At 56.7% G+C, this 17,530-nt stretch overlaps 2 protein-coding genes across 2 annotated transcripts; both read left to right on the top strand.

The window, feature by feature from the left end:
- The first annotated feature begins 247 nt into the window (after positions 1-247).
- Positions 248-4,198, top strand: SFXN3 (sideroflexin 3). The gene is given in 12 exon segments (XM_030453106.1): positions 248-330; positions 822-988; positions 1,239-1,409; positions 1,579-1,677; positions 1,911-1,986; positions 2,378-2,463; positions 2,865-2,992; positions 3,121-3,170; positions 3,302-3,308; positions 3,311-3,349; positions 3,769-3,816; positions 4,106-4,198. Coding segments are annotated over 12 exon segments (900 nt in total). The 5' UTR covers positions 248-315; the 3' UTR covers positions 4,120-4,198.
- A 7,124-nt stretch (positions 4,199-11,322) lies between these two features.
- KAZALD1 (Kazal type serine peptidase inhibitor domain 1) lies at positions 11,323-17,315 on the top strand. Its single transcript, XM_030453270.1, is given in 10 exon segments — positions 11,323-11,483; positions 11,538-11,676; positions 12,998-13,214; positions 13,217-13,318; positions 13,321-13,415; positions 13,417-13,527; positions 13,529-13,570; positions 14,605-14,769; positions 16,079-16,226; positions 16,460-17,315. Coding segments are annotated over 10 exon segments (1,266 nt in total). The 3' UTR covers positions 16,546-17,315.
- The last annotated feature ends 215 nt before the right edge of the window (positions 17,316-17,530 follow it).

Here is a 17,530-nt window from a genome sequence, read left to right as displayed (position 1 = left end):
GAGCGCCCACGCGTGCAACCACGTGGACGCACGCGGTCGTCCCCACCCGAGCGCGCGCACCCACGCGAGAACGCGTCCCCACGCGCGAGCACTCCCGCGCGCGCAATCGATGACGGGGGCGTGAGGGAGTGGGGAGTGGGGAGGGGGGGGGCAGATGCCGCGTGTGGCTTGACACGTACCGCGCCCCCCCCGCCGCCGCCCGCCCGGTCCCGCGTGGCCCCCACCGCCCCGCACGCGGCACCGCCCCCCCCTTTGACGCAGCCGGACGTCATCGCGGCGGGCGGGAGCGGGGCGGTGGCTGGAGCACGGCGGGCGATGCCCCGGAACGCGGTGAGTGTTGTGGGCGGCCCGGGTCCCGCTACCTTGCAGTGCGGTCACGCGTGGTAGGGGGATGCCCTCTCTGGGCGATGAGCAGAGGGGGGGAGGGGCGGCCGTGGAGATGGGACCGTGACCCGCGTCGCGGCGCCTTCCCGTGGTGATCTTCCTCCTTCCCTCCTTCCTCGCCCTCCTGCCGTCTGGCAGCAGCGCCAGCCCCGTGAGGCGGATCCTGTCACCCCCCCGCCCTGTGGCCGGTGCCCTGCTGGGCGTGGTGGGCCTGGCTGCTTGTTTGGGGTGCTCCCCACTGAACAGCTGGCAGGGTGGCGGGAGTTCAGTGCGGGGATCACCCCACCCGAAGGCTGCTGGGTGGGCAAAAGGGGCTCCCGCATCCTTCCCAGGCTGGGGGAGCTCCAGAGGTGGCCCATCAGGATTGCAGGGGGCAGGGAGGGAACACAGAGACACCTCATCTCACTGAACTGTACCTCTCCTGCCCCCAACCACAGAAGATGCCACCATCCCTGCCTGCCACCATCAACATCCAGGAGCCCCGCTGGGACCAGAGCACCTTCCAGGGCCGGGCCAAGCACTTCTTCATGGTGACCGACCCCCGGAACCTGCTGCTCTCAGGGGCCACGCTGGAGGAGGCCCGCCGGGTGGTGGAGGACTACAGGTAGTGGAGTGGAGTGTACCCCCAGTGCTGCCTCTGGGCAGGACATGGCCTCAGAGTCATCCCCAGGGCTGGGAACCGGAGCAGAGCTGGGAACAGGAGCAGGGCTGGCCTCCCTCAGCTAAAAGCAGCCTTCCAAGTTGTTGGGATGGTCCCTGAGACATCACCCAGATGCCCCACATAGTGTGAGGGACCAGGTAGAGCATGCGTGCTGGTAGAGGGTCTACCAACAGGTACTACCCTTACCTGGCAGGGCAGGCGTGGTGCCCCCAGGGCTGACAGAGGACCAGCTCTGGCGGGCGAAGTACATCTACGACTCGGCTTTCCACCCTGACACGGGCGAGAAGATGATCCTTGTGGGACGCATGTCTGCCCAGGTCCCCATGAACATGACCATCACTGGCTGCATGTTGACCTTCTACAGGTACCTGTCCCTTTCTCACTCCAGGCTCAGGAGAGGGGTTCCAAGGAGGGGAACCCTCCTGGCCCTGAGGTGAGGAGGGGACACGTGTCCCCTACCTAGCCATGCAACTGTGCCATAGGAGCACAGGTAGCATCCCCCAGTGTCACCAGCACCATCCTCTCTCTGGTAGGACCACGCCGGCTGTGCTGTTCTGGCAGTGGGTCAACCAGTCCTTCAATGCTGTTGTTAACTACACCAACCGCAGTGGGGATGCACCCATCACCCCCAGGTAAGTGTCCCTCTGACCAGGTCTTTGGGTGACCTCAGAATGCCAGGAGGGTGACTTAAACAGCGTCTTGAATGGTGAGGGGCTGTGAGATGGGGACAGTGGGGGGCTGGCAGAGTTAGTGGTAGAGCTGGAAAGGAAGCCAGCTATCCTGATGCTGTTGAAGAGCATGCTGTTTGGGGAGGTGGTGGGATGGGGGAAATGTGGTTTATTGGTATCACCTTCTGCTCTTGCAGCCAACTGGGGACAGCCTATGTGAGTGCAACCACAGGGGCTGTTGTCACAGCACTGGGGCTCAAGTCTCTGACCAAGGTGAGGTGGCCTTCGACTGTCAGCTCTGAACTGAGCCAGAGATACACCCCATCACCTGGGGCAGGGGAGAAAATGTTTCTCAGGGAATCCCCACAAGACTGCCCCTCTCCCCAGTGATGGCTCTGGAGGTGGCTTGTCCCTCCAGCCCTACTACATCCCCAACCAGATCTCTCCAGGCTTTTTTCAGCCCTCAGCCTCCTTCCAGGGCTGGAAGGGGACACTCCCGGGGGTGTGCAGCTTTCATCGTCTGGGTATTGCAGGGGGGAGGCGATGTTTTCCCTGGTGGGGCTGGGACACCTCAGGGTCTTGCAGGGGTATGGTAGGAGACACAGGAACACCCAGTACTACCTCCAGATCCTCTGTGTGACATGCTCCCTGCTTGCTCCCCCAGCACTTGCCAGCCATCATTGGCCGGTACGTGCCTTTTGCAGCTGTGGCTGCTGCCAACTGCATCAACATCCCGCTGATGAGACAGAGGTGAGTCCCTGGGCTGTGACAGGGGGTGTTGGACTCATGTTGGGGTTCACTACGCATGGGTGGGAAACATGGGGATCAGTGCCCTGGCCTTGCAAGAGGCTTCCTCTGCTGGCATCCCTTCCCCTGGGGGTTGGTCTGAGGTTACAAGCACTTAGTTGCATCCCAAAGGGTTATCAGTTAAGGTGGCTGAGAGCTCCCCATCCCAATCTAGCCCTGTTGAGCCCCTCAAGCCTGAATGTAGGTCCAGTTGAGACTCCCGACTTACTATGCAGGCATTGGATGGGGAATACAGGTGGATGTCAGCCTCTTGGAGACATGCCCCTGTGCTGTGTCCTTGCCCTGTCCCTTGATGTCACCACCCCATATGCTTCATGGCTTTCTCACCTCAACTCTCCCTGCAGAGAGCTCAAGCTGGGGATCCCTGTCACAGATGAGAATGGGAACCGCCTGGGTGAGTCCACAGCTGCAGCCCAGAAGGCCATTTTCCAGGTGGTAGTGTCCCGCATTGGCATGGCAGCCCCTGCCATGGGTGAGTGTCCCTGCGCCCCCACCCATGTCTGGGGGCTGTAGCTGGTGCCTGAGCAGCCTGGGATGGGGTCCCATGGCTGACAGGGGGCTGTGAGCACTGGGAGTTCATGTCCTGCTTCTCTGCCCCAGCCATCCCTCCAGTGATCATGAATATACTGGAGAAGAGAGCTTTCCTGAAGGTACTAGTGGTCCCGGGAGGGTGGGCTGGGCGACATCTTCGCCATCTTGTCACAGTGCTGGCATCCCTTTGGGAATAAACATCTTCCCACCCCATCCACCCCACTGACATGCAGCTTCTTGTCCACGGCAGCGGTACCCATACTGAATGCTCCTCTGCAGGTTGGCCTGGTGGACTCTGGTAGTAACTCTGCATTGATGGCCATTGCTGCACCAGGTGCAGACCAAGCCCCAGTATGGAGGCAGTGCTGACAGAGGGTCTGCTTGGCAGGGGAGGTGAGAACCACACCAGAGCTCCTTGGGGGGAATGCTGGAGGTCACCCAGGGTGGTGCCTCCCCAGGCAGATGAGATGGGATACAAGGTCCTGGTGCCAGGAACTATTTTGCTTCATCTTGGTGTCTCAAGCCTGCCATGGGCTCCTCTGCGTTGCTGTTACACAGGCTTTGCTGAATGCAGCTGAATGCAGGGTCTGGAGTGTGGAGAGGACATCTACTTAGCCCTTTCCTGGCTGAGCACCCAGCATGGGGGTGAGGTCAGGCCATAGATGGGAGCGAATGATATGCAGCCCAACTTCTCCTCTCTGTGTCTTTTATTTGCAGCTTGGTGTTTGCAACCCCACTGTGCTGCGCGCTCTTCCCACAGAAAAGGTATGGACTGGCACCTTGCCCGCCTGTGCAGCCCCATGGGGCAGGGCATGGGGTAAAGCAGGGGGTGGTGTAGGCTCCATGTGCCCTCAGCCCCCCCCAGGAGGTGCTCTTGCTCCTTCCAGTGGTTGGAGGCTTAAAACTGTGCACACAACTTGTTCCCCCCCAGTGGTCAGGGGACAACATCCCTGTGGGGCGCAGGTGGGGAAGTGGTGGCAGTGGGTGGTTTCCCAATCCACGGTTCCCAGTAAGTGTTCCATCTCTGTTCCCTGCATCTGTGTCCCCTCGGCAGTTCAATGTCTGTGAGCCGCCTGGAGCCTGAAGTTCAAGCTCGGATCCGGGAGAAAGACCCATGGCTGGAGACAGTCTACTTCAACAAAGGGCTCTGAACAGAGGTCCCGGGGCAGCTGGGACGCGTGCTGTGGAGCCACTGGGCCAGCACATCGCTGAGCTTTGCCCCTTGGAGCCCCTTGGGGCTGCTGCTGCTTTTCCTTGTTCATAGGTCCCAGGTGCTCAGCCCTGCTTCCCGGGATGCCCACAGCCATACAGCACTGCGCCGAGCTCTCTACCTGGCACCAGGGACCTGGCGAGTGGGGATGTGAGGTGGGAAAGAAAATGGTGCTTTAGGAGACAATGGATAAACCAGCTTTAGGAGACAATGAATAATCATGGCACTTGAGGGTTAAACCCCTCTGCAGGCACCTCCCAGGTCCCCAGTGGTTCAGAAGCTGATGCCCAAAGATGGCAAAGCAGCTTTTGGAGAGGAAAACTCCCCATACCCAAATAGCCATGGGTGAACAATTTCAAGTGCAGACAGTGGCTTAAATGTAGGGGGAGGCTCTCCCAGCCTGGGCGTGTGCTCTCTGCCCACTCTCTGCTCTCCTCTGGGCAGTTACAGGGATTTAATCTGGGTTTTCTGCTCCTTCCATCCCCAGAGAAATGGCACATTTTAAATCCAGCAGAGAGTTCCAGTTTTTATTCTCATTTTAATGGCATCTCTGTTCAGGGCTGGACTCCCCCAAGAGGTCATTCTATCCCCTCCTGGAGCACTTGCTTTCAGGTGGACCTTCTCAAATAGCTTTAAGTGCACTGTGATTTCCTCTGGTTATTTTTTGATATATGTATAATGTACCTATATGTATCAGATAATAAGGCAGTTGTTTATAAAAGCAAAGAGAAGCATGTGGCTTGCCAGTTTGTCTATGGTGGAAAGGGACTGGCATAGGGGTGAGGCTGGAAGCAGGAGGGACCAGGCAGTTCAGCTCCTGGGGTGCCCTGTGCCCCCTGGATCTCTTTTGCTCCTGTTTCCCAGCCTGCTGCCTTTGCAGCAGTGCCGGGTGGCTTGGCTCATGGTTAAGCTCATCCAGCTGTCAAGAGGGCTTTTTTTAGCACCAAAGGCTTTGCATCTCACTGCCACGCGAGGCTGATGTGGAGAGACCAGAGCTTGCCACTGGCTCTGCCCACACTGCCACCCCCTTTTGCAGCCTGCTTACACGATGCTCTGCTTCAATCCCAGCCCCAGGTCTGCGCCTGCCTCTCCAATGAGGATATTTTAATCCTGATTTCTATGCACAGCTCTCAGCACATTGCTGCTGTGGCAGGACCCTAGTAAGCCCGTGAGCAGCAGCTGTGTCACCCACGGGCCTGGGCAGTCAGAAGTAGTGATGGATGTCAGGGAATTGTAGAATTGTTTTGGTTAGCCATGTTTTGGTTGGAAAAAGACCTTTAAGATCATCAAGTCCAGCTGATAAATTCAGCACTGACAAGTCCACCACTAAACCATGTCTCTCAGCACCGTATCTACACATCTAAATACCTCCAGGGATGGTGACTCCACCACTTCCCTTGGTGGCCTGGTCTAGTGCCCAACAACCCTTTCAGTAAAGAAATTTCTCCTGTTTCTCTTACTCGGTATAAAATTCACCTGGCACAACTTGAGGCCATTTCCTCTTGTTCTATCCCTGTTATGTGGGAGAAGAGACCAACCCCCACTTTGCTGCAACCTCCTTTCAGGTAGCTGTAGAGAGCAATAAAGTCTCTTCTCAGCCTCCTTTTCCTCAGACTAAACACCCCCAGTTGCCTCAGCCTCTCCTCATAAGACTTGTACTCTAGACCCTTCACCAGATTGGTTACCCTTCTCTGGACATGCTCCAGCACCTCGATTTCTTTCTTGTAGTGAGGGGCCCCATACTGAACATGGTATTCAAGGGACAAAATGTCTATGCAAGGGGAGGAGAAATGAAGGCAACCATGTTCTGCAGAAGTGCCACACCAAGCCAGGACAGGAGAGAGAGCTGCTGCAAAGCCAAAGATGGGCAGATACAGCAAGTGAGATAAGGTCCAGGCAGCCCAGAGCCACTGCATGCCATAGCTTTCCTGGTACGCAGAGGCTGCAGAGGCTGGACAGGGGTGTCCCCTCCCCCGGGGGTGGCCAGGAGGATACCTGCACCCAGCACCTACTCAGAGTGGGGGCGTGGATTGGGACAGGCACACTGGGGATCTGTCCCCTCTCCTGCTGTCCCGAGCATATTGCATATATGTCCCCTGAGCCAGCCATTGGCGGCTTATAAATAATGCAGCTCCTTGCTGTGCAATAAGGGCTTGTCAGTAGCTATTCTGCTCTCATAAATTAAAGATGAAAAGGTACAAGGCTCTTGCCAGAAAAATGAAGACAAATTTTTAATAGCTTGCCAAGACACAGGGAGATGGAGCGCTCGGGAAAAATGAATTACGTTTTTATTATGTGTTTTATTGTGGTGTAATTGAACGGGATTAGCTGAGAATACAATATATTTCTAGGACAGTGCAAAGAAAACAAAAATAATGATGACACCTTCCCCACTCCCCATGCCAGGAGCCTGTGTGGAGACACCCTCCATGTGTGCACTGACTAGGAGCTGGCCCTGAGCTAATGGCTGCCATGGCAGAGGTGGGGATGAGAGGGACATCAGAGGGTACAGGGGACTAGAGACATAGAGCCTCAGGGTGGCTAGACCTGGCCCATCTGGGCGAATCTCAAGAGCACCTGGATCTGTGTGGCTGAGGTGCAGCACAGGGTGGCATGGCAGCACCTGGTTGCACAGAGCCACTGGCTGTTCTTCATCTGTCCCACATCGTCATCTGCTTTTGTCCAACTCCTCAGACCCCCTTTGGCCTGACTCCCCCATACAAGCTGGCACTGCTAGACTTGAGACACATCAAACTCATCTCTGGTGGGAAGCAGGTCTGGGTGCTGCCTACAAGCCAGCCACACTGGCTGTCCATTCCTGGAGCTGACAGCACTGCTGAGAGAGAACAGGCTCAGTCACTTCACTGGGTTAAGAGGACACCTGATTAGAGAGGAGAGAAAGATTACCCCCCAGCTGATAGTTTTGTGGGGCTGAGAAGCCCAAAGGTGACAACTACCTTTGCTGGGGAGCCCAGGATGCAGCAGTGGATGTGGGGGGGAAGGATGACCAATCCTTTCTTGTGCCAGTTCATTCCAGAGGTCACAGGACAGTCCTGCAGAAGACAGTGGCTGGGTGTCCCCAGGGGTGCTGGGGGTGCTGGGCCAGGGACATCGATTGCCCCCTGACATTTTTAATGAGCTGCCCGACCGCAAGCTTTAACCTTGTCCATAATGAGGGCAAGCGGCAGCAATCCCTACTGCCACAGCCGGCTCCCCCAGCCTTAATGAGCTAATCAATACTTGTTCTCAGCTTAATTTCCAGCTAATTGCTCTTTAATGACGCCTGGAAATGGCCAGCCTCTTCTAGGGGGGTGGGCAGGCTCCCCCTCCCCAGTGGCAGCCAGTGCTGGGGGCACTGGTGGTGGGTCACCTTCCCTGGCTGAGTCCCAGCCCCGCTGGCTCTGATGGAGGCTGGGGGCAGAGGGGGACATCTGCCACAGGACATGGTGCCACCGAATTGGTGACATCCTCTGGAACACTCATCCCAGCCGGAGGGGTTAAGCAGCCCATGCACCCAGGCTAGGCTGAGCAGAGGGGTCCCCAGGACTCAGGAAGTCCCCAAACCCCTCAGGACATTAAGTTTCTGTGGGTCTCGCCAGGGTGGGCTCATGGGGCGTGGACTTCTTTAGGGGTGCAGGGAGATTGCGAGGAAGCTCAGGTGGCCATGCATTGCTCCAGGGTCTGCAAACCCTGGGTACAGGAACAAAAGTGTCACGGCAATAGGATGGCGTTGAGGCCATCAGCGCCCTGGAGGTGGCAGCAGAGACCCCGCAGCCTCCTGCCTGCACCTCAGCCGGCTCAGCCCCGAGCTGGGGCAGGCAGAGGCTGCGAGGGCAGGACGTTTAGGGGTGCTCCTGCTTGCTCCGGAGTCAGGGAGCGGAAGGAGCCCGGTATGTGGCGGGGGGTGGGAACCGTGCTCACCCGTCCTGGAGGTGCCTTATTTGGCACGGCCGTGTCAGTCGGGGGTGTGGGTGGAGCGGGGGCATCCCCGGGTTCTGCCTCTCATTCAGTTCTTGGCCCCCAGTTATACGACCTGCTCTTGGATGATGGTGTTGGTGGAAAAAAACCCAGTACAAGCAGAGGGATTCCTGCCGGGAAGGAGCTGAGCTGCACCCGGGACCGCTGAGCTCTTGCCTCTGTTGAAAATATAACTCGGCGGCCTGGGGCATCCCTCGCCCTTCGGTCACTACTCCTCGGGGGTGGCCTGAGAACCCTCCCAGCTCACAGCTGCAACCATTTCCCCAAGAATTTGCTGACGGGTTTGTTCGCAGGAGGAATTTGCTCTGGAAAAGCCTAGAGAAATCTGAGCCTGGCTTCTTCCCAGTGCGGGTCTTGCCTGCTGCTCGTGCCTTGTCCCCACAGTGGACCCCCAGAATGTGGGTGGGACCCACTGAGCTGCACAGCTCCGGGGTGGCGAGGCCAGATCCTGACAGTCTCAGGCTGCTCCAGATGACAATAAATGAGAAGTAGCGTGTTTGAGCTGAAACAAGGGAGATACGGTTTATTATCAAAATGAGATGCCCAGCCCCCCAGGCAGTATGCCAGTAGCACCCCTGTCCCAGCATCTCCTGGTGATGTTTTCTCCTCCTGTGATATAACTCCTGTTCCTTTCCCCACCATCCCCAGCACTGCTCCCTGGCCCTCCCTGACGTGACATGCATTGAGTCACTTGGCTCCCGCCTTTTTTTCCAGGGTGGGTTTTTCCCTTGGCCTCAACTTCTGGAAGTCCCATCTCCCTGTGGGATGGTCCAAGAAATCAACCCAGGGCCAGAGGTAGGTTAGTGAAGCCAGGAGCATTGGGGCAGCATGTTTTGGACATTACAGCTCTGTGATCAGGAACACATCCTCATGACAGGGCTCTGGAGCGATGCCATGGCTGCAGCTCTGCCTGGAGTATCCACAGACTCCTGGCTTCAATAGGACCATCATAAGGGGTAAAAATGGTAATGGGGAGCAACTTGCTGGAGATGGAAAGGGGCCTTGGTGTTTCAGGCTCTCTACACCCTCAAAGCCCAATTTCAGGGGCTTCAGTGGGCTTTGGGCAATTGAGGAGAAAGGAGGGATAACAAGCACAGAGCTAGGAGTGTCATTTACCCTGGTAACAGTCCATGAAGGGCTGCAACCATGCTTTTCCCCCCCAAATCTGGCCCCAGAAACTGGAGCCATAAGACCCCGGAGCAGCAAGGGGCTTGTGCTGATTGAATTGAAGTCTGATCGAGTATAGCTCCTTGTTAAGCACAGGTCAGATATCTACCCTTCATTCTTAGCTGTTATTACTTATCAGCACATTCAATAGTCTAATTAAACAGGAGGTTTAATTGCCTGCCACATTTGAGCTCCATCTTGCTGAGCTGAACTGCACTGCACTGCACAGCACTGCCCATGGCTTCCAGGCACTGGATTGTGTTGCACCATGGCTGGAGCTTTCCCTGCACAGGTCTGTCATTGGGTTTCACCTCTGGCCTGGGCATCTCCATCTGGAGACATGGCTTCTCCCTCCCTTTGCTACAATGATGCTCAGATGAATCCAACCACCCAGAGGCCATGGTAACCCCATGAGGATCATACCAGGGTCATACCAGGTACCTGGGCCATGGCACACAGGAGAAGGAGCCAGGCCGGGGAAAGCCAGCAGCATATGGGCCTGTCCCTCCTTGGCCCCTGACAATGGCAAGAGCAGCAAATAATCAGGGACCATTGCTGGCCTTACTTTTCAGAGGTGACAGGGATTTAAGTACTGGTGCTTGTTCTGTGCTGGCTGGGAGCTGTGTAGGCTGAAGGTGGCATTTGGGGCCAGGCTTGCCCTATTGCTTTGCCTGGAGTGTGGGGCAGTGGCAGGGGTGTGCTTGGCACAGGGATGCCCAAACGTGCAAGTGACACTGCCTCATCTACATTACCTACTGCCTGTCCCCTCTCTGCTCTGAACCAGCTCTGAGGGGCATGGGTAAGGAAACCTCACTACTCTCCCTCTGAACTCTTTCCCTGCCCCCAGTGCAGCTGCAGCCCCAGCTGCTCAGTGACTTGTGGATGTGGGGCCCAAAAACCTGTGGCACACTGAGATCGAGCTCGATGGGCCAGCCAAAGGGAGCTGGGGAGGGAGGCCGCCCTGAGCCAGGGGCTGGGGGCCACCGAGGGGAGCGGGAGGCAAGGCCAAAGGCAGAGCCAGCAGGAAACCCTCCTCTGTGGTGGAGGGGCTGGAGGAGTGGGTTGGCTCACAAAGGTGGATTTAGAGGTGCCGAAGCTTGGCACATTTTCCATCATTTGCTGCTGCTGGATTTGCAACGTGACTGAGCAAAAGCCCTGGAGCCCGAAACAAATTTTCAGGAGGGTATTGGAAAGCAAAAGCAGATTTTTGCTGTGTGGTAAAGGAAACCAGATCCTCCAAGGAGTCCAACAGCTTTGCTTCGCCTAACTTCACAGGGGAAGTAAATCCTACAAATTCTTTGCCTGGATTGGGCTGTGGGATTCCCACAGCATAGCAGTGGGAACAAGACACAAATACATGGCATGTTTCTGCTGTATAGGCACACTGGGTTCCCTGCTCCTTGGAGCCAGGAAAACTGAGGCAGGGAGCAGCAAGGCAGCTTGCCAGGGGGCACTGGAGCCCCAGGTCCATGGTTTTGCCACTGCTGTGGTGTGCAGCAGCATCACCAGTGCTCCATTCCAGCCAAGGTAATGAAATTGCATGCACCCCAATACCTGCCCTGTACTTGGCTCCTGGAGTGAGGTGAGCATGACATCCCCCATGAACTTTCCACCTGTTCAATTACAGCAATTTCTCAGCCTGTGTTTCCCACTCGAATTACAGGTGGAGGATGCTTTACCCACTTCCCCAGTCATGCCCACCTCTGGCTTTTTTTCCACCTTTTCAAAGTCAGTCTCTGGCCCCCCACCCTGGTATCCTTCTACCCCGGAGATAGGAGACACGTCTTGGGGTGACTCCAGTGTAGGGGTCCACGGGGAGGTGCTGGTGTTGGGAGGGCGGAGTAGCAGAAGCCTTTGGTCGGTGGCAGGACCCCGGCAGGGAAGGGGTGCCGGCCAGCCCGAGTCCCGGTCCGGGGATGGGCCGAGGACCCGAAGAGGGGCGGGGGGACTCACGTTTCTCTGACATCACGGCGGGTGCCGGAGCAGCCGGGGGCCAGCAGCCCCACTGCCACGGCCACTGCGCACCAGCGCCTGCCCGCCCGCCGCCCCCCGAAACTGCCGCTCCCCGGCACCTCCGGTAAGTGCAGGCTCACGGCAGGGGTACCCTAAGGTACACCGTGCCCCTTCCCAGGACTCAGCCAGAACCCCCAGAACCAGCCCTCGCCTGCACCCTGGAACTTGGGGAGACAGAGATCAACTTTGCCATTATTCCCCCCTTTCCTGGCCCCCCACATGCATCGCGGGATGGAGCCTTGCTCCTGCAGCCCAGGGTAAAGAAGCCCAGGGCTCTGGGACCCTCAGCCCTTTTCACCCCTGGGGAGCTCGGTGGTCTCTGCTAAATGGGTCAAACCTTCACAATTTGTTATCTCCGGGGGTACATGCATGTGTAATCTTGTAAACCACCAGCCTGGCCATCCCCATCACGACAGCTCTAGGCTGTGTTAGTCCTGGAGGGTGAAGGGGCTACGGGGTGCAGCTGGGTGGGCTTGCTGTTCCCAGCAAGAGGGGAAGGGATAGCCTGGCCGCCTGGGTCCCCTCTGCAGCCTAACTCTTGCTGGGTGGCCCAGGGCCAGGGGATGGTAATTTCACTCGATCTCAGGGAGGGCAGCTGGATTGTGCTCATAAAGTGTTATGGTTCATCATGACCTCCTGTGGGTATGGGCTCTAAGACCCCATATATGCCCCCAATAGGGATGGGAAGCCTAGGAGCAGATCAGCCTCTCAGCTTCCCTAGGAGGTAACGCAGACTTGGGATTTGGGGACAGGATCCCCTCTGTGCTGGTACAGGCTGACCATGCTGGACCTGCTGCCAGCTTGCTGACTGACCACTTGTGTGCTGAGTTCACCCATGCTCAGCCTGTCACCTAAGTGATAACTGAAGGGCTTCAGAAAGCACTCTTGGGAACATTTCAGCCCTTGCTCAGTTTGGAGATGCATAAAAAGAGTGGTTACAGCATGGGGAGGGGAAGAGGACAAGTCAGATATGACTGGAAGCATCTGCGGGCTTGGCTTCTCTCGGCTGGCTGCCTCCAGCATGGAAAGAGCCCCTTGTCTGCAGCCGCTCCACTGCACTTGTCTGGACAGTGAGGGAGGAAAAAGGGCTTGTGACTCTTGCAAAGCAATGGGGAGAAGAAAGGGATGCCTGGCTGGAGGACAGTTTCCTGAGAGGAACTGAGGAACAGAGTACAAACCATCTGAGCCATGACGGTGTGGAACAGCCTGTCCAGCTCCATCCAGTCCCACAGCTCCCTGGGCTGTGGTGGGTCACAGCAGGATGGGCTCTGCCCACCAGGCTGCCAGGGAAAAAGGATGAAACCTGGTGAGTCTGGGATCAGCAGCCCTGTCCTTCTGGAAATATTCAGTGTCTCAGGGTGGGAGCTGGTTGAGGAGCCTGGCAGGAGCTGAGGAGCCCCAAGGTAGGAAGGATGTGGCTGTGGGTCTGGGGTGGGGAGCTGGGAACAGCCCTTCCCTGCACTTCACATAGCACTCTGCTCAAGGCAAGCCAGCTGGGCTTTAGGGGGGTGGGAGGCTGTCCCTGCACCGGTAACACATCCTCCCTCCTTGCAGGCCCAGGATACTCCTTGGATCTAGCCAGGGAAGGCAGAGCAGTGCTGGAGATCCTGTCCAAGTGATGGTGGGACCAGGATAGAGGACCTGCAGCAAGGATGTTTGAAACCAAGCCAGCTGAGATCCTCTTGCCTCGTGCTTTTCTTGCTCTCCTTGCACTGGGCTTGCCTCCAGCTGGGCGATGCTTTTCCCAGCACCTCTGATTACCTCCAGCGGGGCTGGCAGCGGCTGCTGGAGGAAGGGAAGGCTGCGCCGAGTGCCGGCCAGAGAGTGCCCGGTGCCGCGCGGGGTGCCTGGCTGGCACAGTGCGGGATGCCTGTGACTGCTGCTGGGAGTGCGCCAACTTGGAGGACAAATCTGTGACCTGGACAACACCAACTACTTCTATGGCAAGTGTGGGGAGCACTCTGGAATGCGGCTGGACACTGGGGACCTGCAGCGTGAGAGAGGTGCCCGAGCCCCAAGTGCGCTGCCTCTCCCACCTGGCCCTCTGCGGCTCTGATGGCAAAACCTATGCCCAGATCTGCAGGTTCCTGGAGGTTGCCCGTGCCCATACCTGATGCCAACCTCACAGTGGTCCACGAGGGGCCCTGCGAAATCAGGTAGTGCCCTGGGAGCTGCTGCGTGGGCAGGGAGAGAGAGGTTCAACCACTTGGAAGGGACAAGCCAGGGGATCTGGTTTAATTATTTCACCTGGCAGCACACACCTTTGGCAGCAGCAAGGGCTGGGCACAGAATACCCATATTCCCAGGATCTCTGGGTCCCCCCTGTTCTGCTGCTCCAGGGCAGCTCCTGCAGATCTGGTACCTGTAGAGGTCTGGGAGCAGCTTTGCTAAGAGGGGGCAGGGGTTTTATGAAGCAGCAAGTCCTGCCGGAGCAGATGGGGAAGTTCCAGGGAACTGTTAGCAAATTCTTGGCGGTGACAGGGGGTTCATGCTGGCCCAGTGCTCCAAAGAAATGTGGCTGCCTCCTGCAAATGGAAACCTGGGTCGGTTTGATTGGCTGCACAATTTCTGTCTCCTGTTTAAAACCCAGCAGGACACTGAGTGGGACAGGCACTGGTGGGTTGGGGGGAGGAGCACGCTCCAGCCTTCCCCAGTACGCACAGGTCACCCAGTGTTCTCACACAGCCTGGGGCATAAAGCTGACTGTATTTTCTGTAGATATTGTGTTCTCAATTATTTTCCCCAAAGATATATTTGAAAGGTGAGTCTTCCCTTGACCTTCCCATGACCACAGCTCATGCTGTGTGGTGGTTATGGAGCAGGGGTGGGTAGGAATGATGCCTCGTCCCATTCCTGTAGCAAAGGGATGTGAGACCTGGAGGTATTTGCTTTGTAGCTTTGCTGCTATCGAACTGTTCCTGTTCCCCTTGTATCCCTGAGCACCACTGTGCAGACAAGAAAATGAGGCCAGGAGGGTTGGCAATCCTCATGGTCTGGGGAGCCCAGACTTTGTTCTGGGGCAAGGTGAGGGTCTGCTATAGGTGGGAGAGGAGAGAGGCATGAAAAGGGTCCTGGCATTTCTGTGTGATCCAAATGCTCCCACCCCACAGGGGACTAGCTCAGACCTGCCCAGAAGAGTCTTTGGGACCTCATCTAAGCCCACCCCACTCTTCTGTTCCCCCACCTCAGAGCCCCAGATCATCTCTCCTCCCTATGACACGTGGAATGTCACTGGACAGGATGTCATCTTTGGCTGCGAGGTCTTTGCTTACCCCATGGCATCAATTGAGTGGAGGAAGGATGGCACAGAGATGCTGCTTCCTGGAGATGACCCCCACATTTCTGTTCAGGTGAGTGGTGTACCTGGGATGTTGGATATGACCCAGGGATGCTGGACATGACCATGGGGTCACCCAACCCTTCCCAGAGCTCAGAGGCAATCAGACCTGAAAATGGTCATCCTCTGGGGGTGGCTGGCCAAGTCTGGCTACCTGGGGATGTATATGAAGGGATAACTACAGCCTGCACACCATGAGAACCAGCTGATAGGTAGACATCAGCACAGCTGTCTTCTGCAATTTTCTCTACTATGTTTTCAACTTCAGAACATTTTTTAGGACTTGCAGAGTCCTGTAGCAGGGATTTTCCCACCTCTCTGCCTTTAGTTTCCTCTTCCTGTTGGCTTCACTCATAACCCCACTGTCAGGGCTGGAGGAGATCTCCTGAGTCCCCTTTCAGCCTGGGTTATTTTCCTCTCCCACCAGCAGACTCAGGCAGGCCTTTCCTGCCCATTGCTCTGATCTGCGCTCCTGTCTCAGAGGGAGCAGGCCCAGGGATCAGCATCCTGCCTGTGGCTGGCCCCAAATATAGTGCCCAGCTGGGTGTGCCCAGCTGTTAGAGGCTGTGGGCAGAGGCACTGGGGTTGTGCACTGCAGCAGGCACCCATGGAGAGGAATCTGTGGTGGCCTAGATGGGGGAGCCCTAGAGAGCAGGTGGGACTCAGTGCTGTTGTGGGGTGATGTGCTGGCTCCCCTTCCTTCCTTCTGGCCTTCCCACCACCCCACAGCCTGTGGTTGTATACAGCTGAAGACATTCAGCCCAAGCAGGCTATCCTGCCTGGCTGGCATTGACTTGGTTGTCCTCTGCCCCTGGCCACTGCACAATAATTGCAGCCTGCAAAGGCAGCTGCAGCCCAGCTGGGTCAGGAAAAGGTTATTTCTTCCTGGGGACAAACAGAAAATAGCATGGTTGGCACCAGAGCAGTTGTCTGCCAAAATTGGTGACCTGGGGCTCCTCTGAACCATTCCAGGCTCCCTGTCCCTGTGTCACAGACACCCCTTGCTTCTGCCACCCTGCAAAGCACCAGCCCCAGCATCCTTCTGCTGTTTAAGTACATGGAGACACCTGGGAACACAGCTAGGAGTTCAGGGCACATCTGCAGGGTCCTGCCCAAAGTAGGACTTCCAGGCCCTCTCAGGGACAAGGTGCCCATTCTCCCCATGCCCCTGGGTAGTGGGAAAAGGTGGGACTGTATATTAGGTGTTCTGTATATTAGGGGGACAAGGAGTTGCCCTGGGCTTGTATTCCCCTTCCTTTCTGTTCCAGCCCCATGAGGGGCTTTCCTGGCTCCAGTTCTAACTAAAATCTCCATCCTCTCAGTTCAGAGGTGGCCCTCAGAAATACGAAGTGACAGGCTGGCTCCAGATCCAGGGTGTGCAGGTGACGGATGAAGGCACCTACTGCTGCTTCGCCAGGAACAGGGTTGGGGAGGTGATGGCATTAGCCAGCCTGACTGTCCTGACACCAGGTGAGCACTGTGTCCTTGTTCCTCTGCTCTCACGGGGACAAGGAAAGGGAAGGGAAGGGAAAGGAAAGGGAAGTTTGGGCAGGGTGGACTGCTATGTTGGGAGCTGTGGTGCATAGTGTTGTGCTGGGGATGCCTCAGCAAGGTGCCACATGTGGCTTTGGTCCTGGTGGGTAAAGGAACAGGCTCTGGGAGTGCAGGAGCAATGTCACATCATTCCCATGCTGTCATTTCAGACCAGCTCAACCTGACAGGCTTTTCCCTGCCAAAGCCCAGAACGATGCCTGAGGACTACGGGGAGAGTGAGGAGGACTATTACTAGCCCAGAGATGGGATGTCCAGCTGCAGAGATCATCTTTCTCACTGTGGCTACTCCAGGGGGTTGGAGACATCTCAGAAGCAAGAACGTCCTAGCCCAAAACTCCTTCTCTGAACAGTCCTGGCACAGCAGCCTCTTTTTTGGGGTGGGGAACAGGGTGACAAATCCCTTTGCTGGGGGATGCTCAGGGAGCGAACACTGTCTGGCTGGTGGCTCAGGGCTGGGGCTGAGGGTGGCTCTGCCTGGTGGAAGGGTGGGCATGTCCTCAAGTCCTGAGAGGGGATGTGGTGACAAGTGAGACATTGCAGGGGCATCCACTGCATGAGCTATGAGGACCTGATGCTGGGGGTGGAGGCAGCTTACCCTCACCAGCCCCGGGAGAGGGAAGACAGAACAATGCCATCAGCCCTGTGCAAACTATTTTGGCAAAGCCAGAGCAGAGGGCTGGGACCCTCTGAGTGTCTCCTTCAGGACAACCTGCCTCCCTCAAGGCAAGGGCACACAGGCTTCTTCCCAGGACGTGGGGAATTTGCTGCTGAAACATCCTTCTTTCCCAGTTTGTTTTTAGCTGGAAAAGTAGTGATTTAAGGAAACCAGACTCCTGTGGTTTTCACAGTGCTGTCTTTGCTCCCCTGGACAATGTTGGCCCAACCACCCATGTGGTCAGAAACACTTTGGCCTTTTCCAAGCAAATTTGTGTTTTCTATTCCAAGCAGCTCTTTACTTTGCTATTTCAGTTAATGTTAGTTAAAATATACATGTAAGTCAAGACTAACGCAGACCAGGTGACTGTCCTGTATTCACAAGAATGTTCCCTCATTCTGTGCATGAGGGAGAGTGCAAACACTGTGGATGCTACCTTACCTGTTGTCGGGGTGCTTGGGTTGAGAAGCCCTCCTGCCCATCCTGGTGCTCACAGCTGTTTCTGGCGTGGGTCCTGTCCCTGTCACCTCACTGGGGATGGGAGTCCCCAGCAGACCATCCCCTC

The sequence above is a fragment of the Calypte anna genome, chromosome 6 (assembly GCF_003957555.1).
Source record: "Calypte anna isolate BGI_N300 chromosome 6, bCalAnn1_v1.p, whole genome shotgun sequence".
NCBI lineage: Eukaryota > Metazoa > Chordata > Aves > Apodiformes > Trochilidae > Calypte > Calypte anna.
Note: the sequence above shows the minus strand (reverse complement) of the source record. Positions and strands in the feature narration are given on the sequence as shown.